The sequence below is a fragment of the Aulostomus chinensis genome, chromosome 22 (assembly GCF_037954235.1).
Source record: "Aulostomus chinensis isolate RoL2024-O1b breed Wild chromosome 22, RoL_Achi_v1.0, whole genome shotgun sequence".
In the NCBI taxonomy this organism is placed as follows: Eukaryota; Metazoa; Chordata; class Actinopteri; order Syngnathiformes; family Aulostomidae; genus Aulostomus; species Aulostomus chinensis.
In genome coordinates this window covers 10,892,666-10,907,305 of record NC_141341.1, presented here as the reverse complement: position 1 = coordinate 10,907,305, position 14,640 = coordinate 10,892,666, and the positions used below count along the sequence as shown (strand labels likewise).

The following is a 14,640-nucleotide window of genomic DNA, read 5'->3' as shown; positions in this document are numbered from 1 at the left end:
AAAGCCTGAAATCTTCCTGGAGATGGTGACTCCCGCCGCGGCTCAGACTGTTTCAGATCCCTTCCACACATGCATCAAGATGCTAACAAATACTCATAAACGGTACAATGTGCTTTTTTTCCTTTTCCAAATAAAATACAATTGTCACATAAAGATGCTCTAATGTCATTTACTCCTTCTCCCTCGTCGATGTGTTTTACAGTGACCCGGTTTTAATCCCCCGTCCCCTCTTGTTGTGCACTGCTCCAAAAGAGGCTTTCTTCCAGTCCATGTTGAAGTGTCCTTGAGCAAGACGCTGAACCCATAACTGCTTCTGATGAGTAGGGTGGCACCTTGCATGGCAACGTCCACCATCAGTGTGTGTGTGTGTGTGTGTGTGTGTGTGTGTGTGTGTGTGAATGAGACAACACTGTAAAGGACTTTAAGTGCCCCTTAGGTAGAAAGGTTTACCATTTACAGACTTCCATTGTGAACGAAGCAGCTGTAAAATGGTAGATAAATTGATTTGAGCATCACACAATGATTTGTTTCACTTCCTCAGATTGACCCGTTCAGTCCGATAGCGTTTAGGAGGTTTAGAGGAGCCCCACGATTCAGTTATTCACCATAGCAAAGTTCACAGCGGAGAGCTAGCAGAGAGCCGGGAGTTGGGCCAGAGTGACTCTCTGGTGCACATTCAATGCTATTGGCTAATGTGATCAAATGCTAACCAGTTCCTCCACAAACTCCAAACTGTTTTCATGTCACGGGCCTTTAAAAATTACAGAATTTATAAATATTTACATTTTTTAATTTCACAAGTTTAATTGTTGACATAAAGTTACCAGTTTTCATTTTAAGTGCTGGACTCCAAATCAGTACCACATGTCTCATATTCCTTCTATTTTATTGCCGTCTACATTTTATGTCAATAGTTTAGCGTTCAATTGGTTTCTCATATGACAGCAAAATTTGTACCTTTTTTTCCCAATAGCTTCAATGTCATGGGACCTATGGAATCCAAATCAGAACAAGATATTATTACAAGACACACACACACACACACACACACACACACACACACTCTGATGGTGGAGGCCATAGTGTAAGAAGCTGTTCAGTATCTTACTCAAAGAAGCTTTAACACAGTAACTGGAGAAGTGAGGATCAAAGTATGGAACGCATCTCTTTTTCTCCATATTGTTGTCTCCTATCATATATCATATATTAATATTTTACAGCAAAATACCTGACTCATATGTTGCAAAATACATTCTTTTTTTTCTTCTTTTTTTTTTAAAGGCTTTCATACTGGGTAAAGTAGGAACTTACTTCATCCATCTACTGTCTATACTACTGATCCTGTTCAGGGTTACCGGGAGGTGGAGCCAATCTCAGCTGTGATTGTTGAGGGGTGGGTTCACCCCCGGAGAACCTGCACTAGATGGAAAAGCCAAGGCAGGCTGTCGGATTTGAACCCGCAACCCTCTTGCTGTGCATCACTGTGCCAGCTGCAGGGACTTGGACTCTGAATCAGGTTTTAATGCAAATTGGGAAGTATAGGAGGTGGCACGGTGGTGCAGTGGTCAGCACTGTCGCCTCACAGCAAAAAGGTTACGGGTTTGAGTCCTGGCTCCAGCACAGGATCTCTCTGTGTGAGTCTCCATGTTCTCCCTGTTCCTGTGTGGGTTCTCTCTGGTTCTCCAGCTTCCTCCCACAGTCCAAAGACATCAAGAGAGGACGAGGCTGATTGATGCTCTAAATTGACTGTAGGTATGACTGTGAGTGTGAATGGTTGTCTGTCTCTATGTGTTGGTCCTGTGATGGACTGGAGACCTGTCCAGGGTGAACCCCGACTCTCACCTGTAGATGCTGGGATAGGCTCCAGCCCCCCATGACCCTTAATCGGAATAAATGGAAGAAAATGGATGGATGGGTGGATGGGAAGTTTAGGACACACCAGGGGTTTTTGCTTGTTTATCGATTTCTTTATGTTATTGCCCTCCGTATTTTATAGGAATATTTTAGTTACATGCATATTTCATATACTTGACAGGTTATGCTTCAACATCCAACTTGGTTATGCTTCAAATCAGACTTTAAATGAGCACAGAAATCATTTGCACCTCCACTTTTACAGCCTTTTACTTTCATTCTGCAAATCGCACAAAGAAATGACCACAAAGAAATTAATCGTTTGCATCTTTTTAAAATGGTGTTTCATCTGTCTTATTGCTGTATAACACGGAACATCACACTATTGTTAGCAGGGTGCAAATCTTTCAAATCACAAAAATTGGCTGATAAATGGATTGCATTTGGTCCTTTTCTAACTTAAAGGTAATTAAAGCACTTTACCAAATTGCCTCTTTGAAACCAGTTCACACAAACACAAGGTGGATGGATGAATACAGTCACTGATTCAAGTATTGATTAAAAAAATGCTACAGTGGACAAACACTGGCTCTCAACAGATGTTTATAAATGAACTAAGTAATAATCACTCTGGCATCCACACATAATTATGCCATGCCCCTATGAATGAATTCTGAGGAAGTGGAGTCCAGTTTCGTGGTTGTACTGGGGCGCCGAGGCTGTGAGAAGTTGAATCGCAGGAACAGTGCCGGTTCTCAGACCCGCAATGTTTTGTGTGCTGGCTGAAGATCTCTTCGCACAGATGGTGTTCTTTAATCCTGTCTGTGCCCTCAACTTGCCACCCCCCCCCCCCCCACACACACACACACCCAACCACCCCACAGTCTCCATTATCCCCGTGCTGCAACACCAACTCACATCTTCTCTCCCTTGGTAGATAAACAGACATTTCTTCTGTCTTTCTTCTATGTAGCTGAGTTGCCTCTGAATACGTTGTTGATCTAAACTGCAGTAACTTAATCTAAACAGTAGAAGGGAATATTGCACCGTTTTAAGTCAAAAAGTAGTCCCACCCTCTCAACAGCACTCAGACGGTAGAAACACAAGCTCACGGCCATCTGTCAAACAAGGATGCATGAGCATTACCATCGTCTGAAGCAGCGAATGAGGAAGGTTCAGCAAAAAGTCCAGATTAGCGCTTTATAATTTGCGGCACGTTTCACAAGGCTGCCATTTAAAATGTTAGATACTGTTTAAGTGAACGCGTTCTTTCGTGCCTGATGAGGCAACCTGCTTATCCAGCAGTCCAACATCATTTGACCCACATTTCAGGAAAGGCTTAAAAGATTATTTTTATTTTTTTGCCGTGTCACACAGACGAAAACAGACAGGAACTACTTAGAAATATGTAATCTATAATGACTTTGAATAGAAATAAGACAAGGAAGATCAGATAAAGGGCTATGTTTAATCAACTGTGAACCTGATAAGGTTAATGCAGCCATTTATTTTGCCATTCTGTTTCACTGCAGGCGGTTCAAGTTAAGGCTGAATGTTTATTTGAAAGAGTAGAGGCAGGGAGGAAAGGCAGCAGATAAAGATTCTGACCTTTAGTAAACAATTCAGTTGGATTATTGGGGTCTTTCAGCCCTTAATCCGAGAAGAAAAACACAAACTGTCATTAATTCAGTCTTAATACAAGGGCCGGGTGTCAGGGAAGGCTTATAGGACTATGGGAGATTTCAACTGTGCTAAAAATTAAAAGAACTAAAGCAAATTAACATTAATTGGAGTGAACATCAGCTGTCTAAGGCGAAAAAAAAAACTCTGGTAATTTTTATTTTGTTGTAAAATATATGTTTTAAGATACTTCTAGTTCACTCTGGACAACACTGTGTTCAAATAGCACACCTGGTCGGCTCTATTTTACCCGGAGATATGAGGCTTTACTCAACGGGATTCAATGAATTGCATCTTCATTGCGCGTAAAAAGCTCATAAATTATGTTTTCAACAGTAAAATCAACCTTGATTGAGTCCGCACAGGACGTGTGGGGGATGGGGTGACAGGGTAGGAGAGCCGTGTCGAACCAAAGATGCGATCGAAAATACCGGAAGTACGTATTTGTACACTTGAAGAAATAAGAGCTCAACCATTTTGCAAGATTTAAGTTTACAAGGACTGTTTTTTTTTGTAAGCTTAACAACCATCGCGTTTGAACTTATCGCGTTTTCTTTTATCGGGTCGTTTTTTTTTTGATTAAACTTTACCATACACACAAATTACAGTACGAATGTGGAATTACGTGTTCAAGAAAGGGTGTTTTATTTTTAAATGCCAAGCCGGAAGTACACGTCTGCAGTTTGTCTCATTGAACGTGTAGTGGGAGAGACAGACCGAGGGGAAAGGAGAAGGGGGATAACGGGAACTGACCCTGTTTGGAAATTAAATCAAGCAGAGGGAAACACGGCGGAGCGTGAGGCTGCTACGCTCGGACGGGGCAGGCACGTATCGTTTCACCCTTGTATTTAATATTTGCCTAACTTCTTAAAGTTTTGAAGATAGTTTTCCAGGCTGGAAAATATTGAACATCATCAGAACTATTGAGGCAGGAGCGCTGAACTGGTTGGGCGGTGCACAACACTCACACAATATTTTTTCTACTGCGTTCGGCTGTTCTCTTCTGATCGGATATTGCAGTTTTAAAGATAGAAGTTGTGTGTGTGTGTGTGTGGGGGGGGGGGGGTGCGTGATAAAATCATCAAGTTAGTATTGCATCAGGAATCATCTGACGGTGTGCAGAATGCTGCATATCAAACCCAAATGGACGGAATACCAAAGCCCTTGTCTAATAACTTATGAAACAGATGTACGAGGCATCCTCTGTGGACGAGATCCAAGTCCCTCTTTGCAGCCTCTCAGTGGGTGACTGCTGAGTTACAGGGACGATGATAAAAGACCGATTGTCCCAAGTGTACCCCGCTGCCCAGATATAGAGAGGCTTCACAGTTTATTGCTGGCCTATTGAATAATGTTTCCTTATATTCCAACCTGGAACAATGCTCCTTTGTTTACTTGATATTCCTGCATGTTATTTCAGCTGGCCTTGAATTCTTTATCTTTTGATACAGTTTTGTTGTTGTTGTTGAGACTTTGTATGAACCGACAATCATTACGTCACTGTAGAATTGTGTTTTACAGTGCTATGTGATCATGTGGTTTATAATCCCTCCAAAATAAGTCTTAAACTACAACTGGAAATGGCCCTGTTGCACTGAAGCCTTCAGCTGTTTGTGCGTTTGTGTCCGCCCGCGTGAACATTTCTATCCTCTGTGGTCGTAGGCTGAGAGCATCTCCTTCCTTTTCTTGCCGTCTGAGAGAATGCTTGGAGGAAGTCTCTGCTGGAGGTCTGACATGAAAGGAGAAGCAGAAAGTCAAGGATGAAGATGCTCCCCACTTTCCTCCTGATTCACTCCATCAACTGAATTCAAGACCGAAGTCGTTGCATCTTTTTTTGTTTTCTCTTTTGACTGCAGTACTTAGCTACCACTTTCACTCAAGTAAAATCATGGCAAACGTGTGCCCTTATGGCCTTTTCACCCACGCCGTGGTTCGGGGCATCCCAGAGACCTTTGGGAAGACAGCAGGAGATGATGGTGAGAACAGAGAGGTCTCAGTGGACCTGGCCAAGGCTCAACGCCAGTTCGGTTGCCTGACCGGAGCACTGAGGCAGAAGGTGGGCCTGCAGCTGATTGAGATTCCCCCTGACCCAGAGCTGCCAGCCAGCTGGAGGATTGAGGATGTGGCCGTCATCCAGGGAGACACAGCACTCATCACCAGGCCCTTCAAACAGCAGCGGCGTAGCGAGGTAACCCCACGGAGGAGAACATACCTCAACAATTTCTTTCCCTTTTCATAGCAATTTGAATGCAATTGAATTCTGGACTTGAAATGAAATAATTTATTTAAATAAATCATCTTAGGATGTAAAACAACTTTTCACTCAATTTAAGACATTTTGAAGGCCAAAAAACCCCCCAAAAACAACTGTAAAATAATTAGGAAGTGACAGAAGGCAGAAAAAATTCCAGCTCCTGTCACCATTTCCGTGATGTCAGCATTTGCTTGTGTTTTCTGTCCTCAGGTTTGATTGTATAATGGCAGCTGAGCTCATGGATGTCAGAGTTTCTGGTGTCACTTTAGTTAAAAGGTTCTCTGGAAAAGAACGATGTCATTTCATACTAATTATAATCCGATTGGAATTTCCTTGAAAAAAAAAAAAGAAAGAAGATTAAAACTCTATCAATTAATTTAGCACTCTGGTTTACGGGTGCACGCTCAGCTGATCTTCCTGGAACTGAGCGGGACAGTTTCGGAACGTAAAAATTCATCCATCTGTATCAATGCGTCACCTAGCTACCAAATGTTCTGATGCACCAGTGTGATGCATAATCATCAATATTCAACGATCAGTGGTGAATTTTTTTTAGTCTTTTTTTTTTCCAGCAAAAATGTCAAACATTTTCAGGTTCTGGACTCTTAATTTTTCAGTATTTGCTTTTTTGTTTGGGACTTCTTTTCTCTCTCTCTCTCTTTTTTTTTTTTTTACAGAAAACAGAGGCTTGGTGTGTTTGGATATCAGATTTACATTTTCGTGGTATTTTATCGACTTGATTGTGAAAAGAATCGATGACGGGAGTTAATGTTGGTTTGAGCCCAGGTTTACTTGAAAACGCCGGTTCCGACACCATCCGTGTCCTCCCTGTTGGGGGCATTCTTACGCTGTAGGTGTGCAGGATCGGAGGCCTGTGTGAGGCCACCAGTGGGTCCTTTTCCCAGTGTGGACCTGTTCCCTTTAGAGGGGCTACGGAGCCCTGTAATTGTGATGATGATGATGATGAGGCCTCACCATAATGACTGTAACATTAAATAGATGGAGACAATAATTCATTCTAATCAGTTACGCGTTTACCTGCTATGTCAAATCAGGAACCGCTGCCGTGAAAAGGGCCTATCAAACCTCTGCCTCACGGCGTATACCAAAGAAATGTTCCAACATGATACTTTTTTTGCTGTTACAAGTTCATAAATATGTAAAAAAAAAAAATTCTGTTATTTTGGAACAAAGACAGACCCCAGTACCCAATGAAATCACACAAAAAAAACTGGATTGCATTGTGAACAAACTTAGAACTTAGCACCCCGGCCAAACAGCTTCTGTTCTCTCCAGGCTGGTCGTGTGTTTTGCTGCTGCAACACACCTGACTCAGACGAAGGTGCATCCTGATAACAACGCGGTCATTAGAATCAGGTGTGCTGGAGGAGGGGAACCTCTCAAACATGCAGGCTAGTGACTCTCTGGGGGGGGGGGGGGGTGCAGGGTGGAATAACACTGCTCTATGATACACTAACCATTAATTTGAATTATTTAATAGGAGTTAGAAAGGCTATTGAAAAGGGTTTCTAATTTCCCTGGAACCATAATGTTCCAAACTAGGTTATATTGTAGTTCTTGTTAGCAATAAGTCAAACATAAAAACTGTTAAACAAGTACAAGTAAACAAAGTTACGCCTGGATTAATTAGACGGTGAAAATGATGCAAACAAGAACTCAAATCTAACAGGTCTCGCTCTCTCCCTCTCTCTCTCTCCCTTTCGCTCTCTCCCTCTCTCCCTTTCTGTCTCTCTCTCTCTCTCTCTCTCTCTCTCTCTCTCTGTCTCTCTCTCTCCCTCCGCAGGTGGAAGCAGTACGGCGGGTGATGTCAGAGCTGAACCTGACCGTGGTAGAGATGGGGGCTGAAGAGGGGGACTCAGGAGGGGCCACTCTGGAGGGCAGCGACGTCCTCTTCACAGGGAGGGAGTTCTTTGTGGGCATCTCCTCTCACACCAACCGCAAAGGAGCGGAGGTGCTGGCGGACACGTTCAGGGTAACTGCTCAGGACTACTCAACAGACGTAATCCAGCCATCAGAATGTTTTTTGACTGTAAGATACTCAGTTGATTTTAATTTCTGAACGGCGGAGACTGTTCCGGCGCCAAGATGGTCGCCAGAAAACGACCCTACTGCCAAAGTGAGCAGGTGGCCATGTGCAGTGTTGCATTTAGGGGATTACAGTCTGTAAACAGTGATGAATGAGAAGGATCCAAATAATGGAGACCACACAGTGTGCCCCGCCCCTGCCCCCCCCGCACATGACCCGCCCATTAATATTGATTTTTTTCACTGCTCTTAAGTGCCTTTACACACTTCTGCCCTGAACAAACACACACAAATACACACACACACGCCACACCTACTTGTGTTTGTTGCTGCTCTGTGTACATCTGGTATAAATTAGTGTGAGTATGTGGGTGGCGATGGGGGGGGGGGGTTCATGGGGTCACAAGTGGGAATAAAAGGGGAAGAGCATTTCCTGACAGATTATTGGTGTCAAGTTTCAGGATTTTTATTCAACTATTGTGCTTGTTTTTTTTTAATTATCATTTATAAAATTAGCAAATACAATAGATTTGATATATCACCTTTCATGTAAAGAATTTAAAAAAAAGAATTAAAAAAAAGAAACAAAAGCCATTAAAAATAATGATTTAAACATCATCACTGAAGCTAAAGCTATGATGTGAATCATAACAATAATGATTAAAATATAAAAAAAAAAAAATACAGCTAAAAATGGTTTATAAAGTTTGTCAGTGCTTACTACATACTGGTATTTCTAGCCCAGACACTACTGGTGCCACATCATCCAGTATCTTCCTGTAACTTTGATAGTCACTGACTATTTTTGTTGTTCCAACTGCACGATAAAGTAGGGGGAGGGTGTGTCGGTGAGCTTTTTCTACCTCTGTCTGTCCAGGACTTTGCTGTGTCCACTGTCCCCGTCTGTGGTGGAGCTCGACTGAAGAACATCTGCTCCATGGGAGGGGCCGACACAATCATCATTAGCAACAGTGATGGGGCCAAGAAGACCCTCAGGGTGAGAGTGTGTGTGTGTGTGTGTGTGTGTGTGTGTGTGTGTGTGTGTCAGGTGGTTTGTGTGTTAGTTCTCTACCGATTTGCTTTGGTAGATTGTTGATATCGTACCCTTTGTTTTCCTATTAGATCGGCAATATATTCATGCAACAGATAAACAACAAAGCCGTGTCCTGAAACAGCAAGAGTTTAGTTTGAGCTGATTGGGAATTATAGTATTATACTGTATCTTACACTTATTTCCATTTTTATGGAATTAAAAATCATTTAAATGTGCCCAAAAATTAAGATCGAAAACACAAAATATACTGTTATCTCCAGCAGGTTTTTAGAAGAAACCTAAAGAATCAACATATTTACTAAGCAACTGCCCAAGTAAATTCACATTTGGAAAATAAGATTGTGATTTCTGAATGATGACTTGACCTTGAGAGTAATTTGAACTGTACGTAGTATTGGTGTACTGAACGGGTTGATTCAACCAGAACTTGTGTTATATTTGTCAGAAGAGCTCTCTTGACTGCTCATCAGTTATGGGACTGTGAGTCTTTGTTGGTGGGCGCGGTCCTGGTATGCAGTATTATTAGGAAGTATTTGTGTCTCTGCCTCCAGATGATGGAACAGCTGACTGACCACCACTATGAAGTACTCACTGTCCCAGAGGAAGCGGCGGCTAACTGCATCTACATAAAAGGTCCATCGAAACGGGACTTCCTGCTCCACCGACCTGCGGAGGAATGTCCCGACAGCATCCCCGTGAGTCACTGAGGGCCGTCTTCAAGCTGCAGATTCTTAAATGCCATACCTCACTGTTCTTTTCGCAAGATTTAAGTCAGATTTGCTTCTCAAATTCACATTAAGACATAAATATCCTATGGTTTTGTACAAGTGGAAGTGGAGCTATTTCACCAATGTCATGTTTGCGGTGGCTGTCGAGCGGTACGCGGAAAAGTAATGAGGTCTGAGCAGCGACACGAGAAAAAGGAGCTGGTATTGTTTTTCAATATGTCTGTGCATTTATATCACTTTTTAAAACAAACGTATTCAAAATCACAAGCAAAATAATCAAACTGATATTAAATCCAATGAGTTAATATCAGAGAAGACTCCAGTAATATGTTATGTGGTCAGTCTTGGGCTCTCTGCGCTTTGGAGCAATAAGAAGCAAATTTCCCTCCAGGTTATTATTCTTGGAAGACTCCTGCAGGATTATTAGATTTTACAGCCGTCGACTCTCCCGTGGTGGAACAGGACTATTTCTTGAAGATTTTATTCATGGGGCAGAACCTTAGGCCACTTGTATTTACAACTGAAAGACGCTTACTAAAGCCTGAAAAGGACTTTTATTGAACAGTTGCTTTTCAAGTTTTGTTTCTACGCCTTTGTAGTCTCTTTCACCACGTAATACAAAAGCAGGCGGCCTGAGGTCCCGATGCTTCACACACACATGCGCGCGCACCACTGACCCCCTTTGAGTTATTTCAGGTGTTGTCACGCCGCTGCGATATTTCCTGTCTTATGTCAGCAGTGACCAGATCATTCCTCCTCGTCTCCGCAGGCCTTCCAGAAGTTGCAGGACTACACCCTCCTGCCTACGGCCTGCAGCGAGGCCTCCAAGCTGGGAGCATCGCTGTCCTCAGTCTGCCTCCTCATCAACAAAAAGCACACTTATTTCTGATTATGACAGCGCACGATCATGGTTGGGCCGCGGATGACCAAAGTTTATGTTCATTTCATTGAAGAGGAAAACCTGATGAATGGGGACGTGATCCAACTGTGACATCTGCTAGCAGTTACTTGTAGTGAACCAGCCGATCCCATCCAGAAGGAAAAGCGCACATAAATCCAGGGATGCCATTGAATCCATTAGAATTTCACAATTTAAATAGGTTGTGACATTTTTGTAGTTTCTGAAAAGCTGGTAATGATTTACATGGACTGCAATATTCCGATATTAACCTGATGAAGACAGTAAAACACTGCTATGTCAAAGCGCGTTCTCTGATGACCTCAGTCCAGGCAAGGTCAACCAGAGCGAGGAACAATCTAGCCAGGATGTGGAGTGTTTCCATTTTAGTCTCTCTGTAGAGGTGGAAGACAGCTAAATCACATTCTGGAATCCTGTTGAGGTTTTTGCAGGATTTTGTGATCCAGCAGTCAAACTGCTTTACCCACCTCCAGCAAGTGTTTTTAACTCGAGTGCTACGGAGATATAAGCGGCGTTTGAAGTCAAATTCAGAAAAAGCAACTAACGAATGATCCCTAGAATGTAAAGAGGGATACAAATGCCATTCTCATTAAGCAGCTTGTTCAAATATTCAGTGGAAATGTCCCAGTCAGAAGGTTAGGAGTGTTGCAGCCCGTGTGAAGTTAAAAATGACTGTAGAAATGAGTTTCATGTTTGCTAGCACACAACTTCAATCATGTACACGCGAGATGACGAGCTCCCATGAATTTGTCTTGGTGTCCTTTACGGTCTGCTCACAAGTATTGTCTTGGTCCCAATTACAGGATGTTCAAAGTGTAGAATGCAGAATTTTAAGCTTTCCAACCACTTCATAACAAACGTAATGATCCTAATTAAACTGTTCAATTGTCCTGCTCATTTCTTTTTTTCACATTTAATTCATGTAAAACACTGAGTGGAATTATTAAAAAAGACAAACGTGAAATCAGTGATTTACTCAAATTTTATTGTTTTGTTAGAAAGCAAACATTTTTAACGGTTGGACTTGGCGACTCTCTCCAACTCGTCTTTCTTCTTGATGGCGTAAGAGTTAGATGAACCCTGGAGGAGAAACTCAAGTCAGTAATGGCACACACTCAAAGACCAACGCCAGCTGTTGGAGCTCTGGTCAGTAAGACATTTTAAAGCCTTGAGTAATGGAGAAGCGTTTACCTTAGCAGCATTGATGAGCTCATCAGCCAGACACTCGGCGATGGTCTTGATATTCCTGAAAGCAGCTTCTCTTGCTCCCGTGCACAGCAGCCAGATGGCCTACGAGATCAGACAGGTTTCAGTGGCCGGGCAGTAAAACTTCACTGGAACAAATCAGCCGGTGTGGACGTGTGTCTGAGTTGGTGATTGACTGGGTCACAGCAGACAGCAGCCAACGAATAAGCAAAGACATTTACTCTGCGAGCACTCTAGCACACCAGGACAACGAGTAGTATCGAGGCGTGACTCTAGCCTCGCTTCCAAGATTCCAGATTGTAACAGGACTACAGGGAGCACTAAAAACATAACACCCATCTCAGATCTGATGTATGTAAGAGTGCAAATAAAGTGACACCTGGTGTTTTAGAGTTTATGCATTAGAATTAATCAGATCAAGAAACAATTCATAACAAATGTGTGTACCGGAAAGCTCCCTCCATTCAATAGTTTATCTTCAGAGGGATGCAGGACAAATGAAAGTGGCGGTGTCTCACCCCATCTTACTAAGGCAATGTCACGTTACCTGGTTGACTCTGCGGAGGGGCGACACATCCACAGCCTGCCTCCTGACCGTTCCGGCACGACCAATACGGGTGGAGTCCTCACGGGGTCCGCTGTTGATGATGGCATTCACCAAGACCTGGAGGGGATTCTGGGGGAAAAAAAATTCAGAACAGCATTGAAGCCCCTGAAAACCTGCTGCCAAATTAAACATTGGTAAATATTTGTGATTGAATAAGTATTAATTATAGGTGCAGATCTGTCCCCCTAACATCAGTCTAGATTGGGTGGTGTTGTCAGGGGAACACACCTCTCCGGTCAGCAGGTGGATGATCTCAAATGCATGCTTGACGATGCGCACGGTCATCAGCTTCTTGCCATTGTTGCGGCCGTGCATCATCATGGAGTTGGTCAGACGCTCTACAATGGGGCACTGGGCCTTGCGGAAGCGCTTGGCAGCATAACGTCCTCCAGAGTGTGGCAGGTATTTGGCGTACTTCTCTTTCACTGCAATGTAATCCTGTAACACAAAGGCGTCAGTTAAACATAATTCACTAGGCTTTAGCGATGTTGAGGTTGTCTATGAAGCAGACGTGTATCTGAGCTGGTGATTGGCTGGGCCACGGGAGGCTACAGCCAATGAATAAGCAGAGACCTCTAATCTGCGAGCACTTAAGCACACCAGGACAACAAGGCCATGTCCAGGCGTGACTCTAGCCTCGCTACCATACACAAGTCATCACCAGCGCCTCAACGCTGCCTACCTGCAGGGAGATGTCATTGATCTGGACATCATCTGTGCTCCACTTGCCAAAGAGCTTGATCTCAGGAGTCTCGGCCACGGCGGGGGCAGTCTCCCAGTCAGTCACTGAAAAACAAAGACGTTACAAACCTAACAGGTACACTGCAGACTCTCCTCTTGAACGTCTATCATCGGAGAACCTGTCATTAAATGTAGAGATTTATCATCATTTTTAACAATTACTAAGGGCTGAATTTAGTAATTTGCTTTCAGAATTGTAAATCCAAGCAAATACAAAAAGGTGCAAGACACCAAATCAAACTGATAAGTTGGATGAATATTTATAGCCTGAAATAAGTTGGAGCAGTGACAGTACTTTGGTCTGATCAGTCAAACTTACTGATAAAGGTACTGTAGCTAACAAAGCCTTTGTCTAAACCTCAAGATATGACGAAAAAAGCCTGGCATGGTATGACATCACCATCCTTATTTAAACCTTCACAACACTAACAGATACAGTAAATTTATGGTCAGGTCAAACTATTAACGCTGGGCCCGAGTTGACGCCTGCTAGATCCAACCTCACTTTAGCTAACAAGCTAACACGCGTTTAAAAATTCACAGGTACTTCACAGGACTTTAACCACAGGCCAAGTAGCCGAACTAGTAGAAAATTTGAAATATACGCGTAATCTATGTACTACAGGGAGTTCAAAATTTGATAGCGACTGAAATCTGGCCAGGTGTCTAGCCTACATGCCGCATCCACATGTGCTAACAAACTAGCCACATGCTAGCGCTCGGTGCTGTTGTGCCCGTTCATCAACATTATGGAGGAATAAAACCACACTTACGCTTAGTTACACGTTTTGCTCATATTTGCCAGACAACTGAAGTTTATGCTTCCCTAACTATCGGACCATAGTAAGTTATTATAACTTATGTAGGCAAAAAAGGTGATTTTTCACTTACTTGTGTCTGCCGTTCTGTACCACACTTCGCAGAGACGGAAAAGGGCCTTCTCGGGGCGCCGCGTTCACATATCCGGTGTGGCTCCGTGTCCATCCGGTGGCAATGCATGTATGGAATTGTAGTGTTTTTTGTCCGGACAGACGTTTGGCGCGCCCGCACATTTTACCAAACATCTTGTGTGTACATATATACATACTTACATTCATATATGCACAATCATACACATACATAAATACACATATGTACATATATGTAAATAAACATGTACATATTTATACATACATATAAACAGTTTAAAAATAATGACAAAACACAACAACCAAATGAGTATAAATAAAAAGAAAACACATGAAGGAAAACAACTGTTCTGTATTGGAATATACATTAATACTATACATATCTGTGATCAACAACAAAAAAATGGCTGATACTAGACTATAAAGAGAAGCTCTAAAAAAAATCAATTCCTTCATTCTGATTGGAAGTTAGGCTGCACGGTGGTGCAGTGGTCAGCACTGTGGCCTCACAGCAAGAAGGTTTGGGGTTTGAGTCCCGGCTCAGGCACGGGATCTTTCTGTGTGGAGTTTGCATGTTCTCCCCGTGTCTGCGTGGGTTCTCTCTGGTACTCCAGCTTCCTCCCACAGTCCAAAAACATGCAAT

At 42.9% G+C, this 14,640-nt stretch overlaps 2 protein-coding genes and 2 non-coding genes across 4 annotated transcripts; 1 reads left to right on the top strand and 3 right to left on the bottom strand.

Annotated features, from left to right (window-relative positions):
• Positions 1-4,205: 4,205 nt before the first annotated feature.
• Positions 4,206-11,513, top strand: ddah2 (DDAH family member 2, ADMA-independent). Its single transcript, XM_086193251.1, has 6 exons — positions 4,206-4,358; positions 5,197-5,722; positions 7,593-7,781; positions 8,712-8,831; positions 9,440-9,583; positions 10,386-11,513. Exons 2-6 carry the CDS (start codon positions 5,423-5,425, stop codon positions 10,503-10,505), a joined length of 873 nt encoding a protein of 290 aa, XP_086049377.1. The 5' UTR covers positions 4,206-4,358; positions 5,197-5,422; the 3' UTR covers positions 10,506-11,513.
• rps5 (ribosomal protein S5) lies at positions 11,500-14,083 on the bottom strand. Its single transcript, XM_086193252.1, has 6 exons — positions 13,981-14,083; positions 13,031-13,134; positions 12,577-12,786; positions 12,289-12,417; positions 11,727-11,825; positions 11,500-11,615 (listed from the first exon to the last, which is right to left on the bottom strand). Coding segments are annotated over exons 1-6 (612 nt in total). The 5' UTR covers positions 13,982-14,083; the 3' UTR covers positions 11,500-11,546.
• Positions 11,893-12,024, bottom strand: LOC147240740 (small nucleolar RNA SNORA3/SNORA45 family). The gene has a single exon (XR_015111395.1). It is a non-coding gene; the product is annotated as a small nucleolar RNA SNORA3/SNORA45 family (small nucleolar RNA).
• LOC147240739 (small nucleolar RNA SNORA3/SNORA45 family) lies at positions 12,858-12,990 on the bottom strand. The gene has a single exon (XR_015111394.1). It is a non-coding gene; the product is annotated as a small nucleolar RNA SNORA3/SNORA45 family (small nucleolar RNA).
• Positions 14,084-14,640: the final 557 nt, after the last annotated feature.

Bases quoted from the DNA above. Each gene is read 5' to 3' on its own strand.
- rps5 (XM_086193252.1), bottom strand. The intron at 12,787-13,030 runs GTAGGCAGCGTT...TTTGTGTTACAG, and splicing joins TCAATGACATCTCCCTGCAG to GATTACATTGCAGTGAAAGA. The intron at 12,418-12,576 runs GTGTGTTCCCCT...TTTTTCCCCCAG, and splicing joins TCCACCTGCTGACCGGAGAG to AATCCCCTCCAGGTCTTGGT.
- ddah2 (XM_086193251.1), top strand. From the start codon at position 5,423: ATGGCAAACGTGTGCCCTTATGGCCTTTTCACCCACGCCGTGGTTCGG. The intron at 5,723-7,592 runs GTAACCCCACGG...CTCCCTCCGCAG, and splicing joins AACAGCAGCGGCGTAGCGAG to GTGGAAGCAGTACGGCGGGT. The intron at 7,782-8,711 runs GTAACTGCTCAG...CTGTCTGTCCAG, and splicing joins TGCTGGCGGACACGTTCAGG to GACTTTGCTGTGTCCACTGT.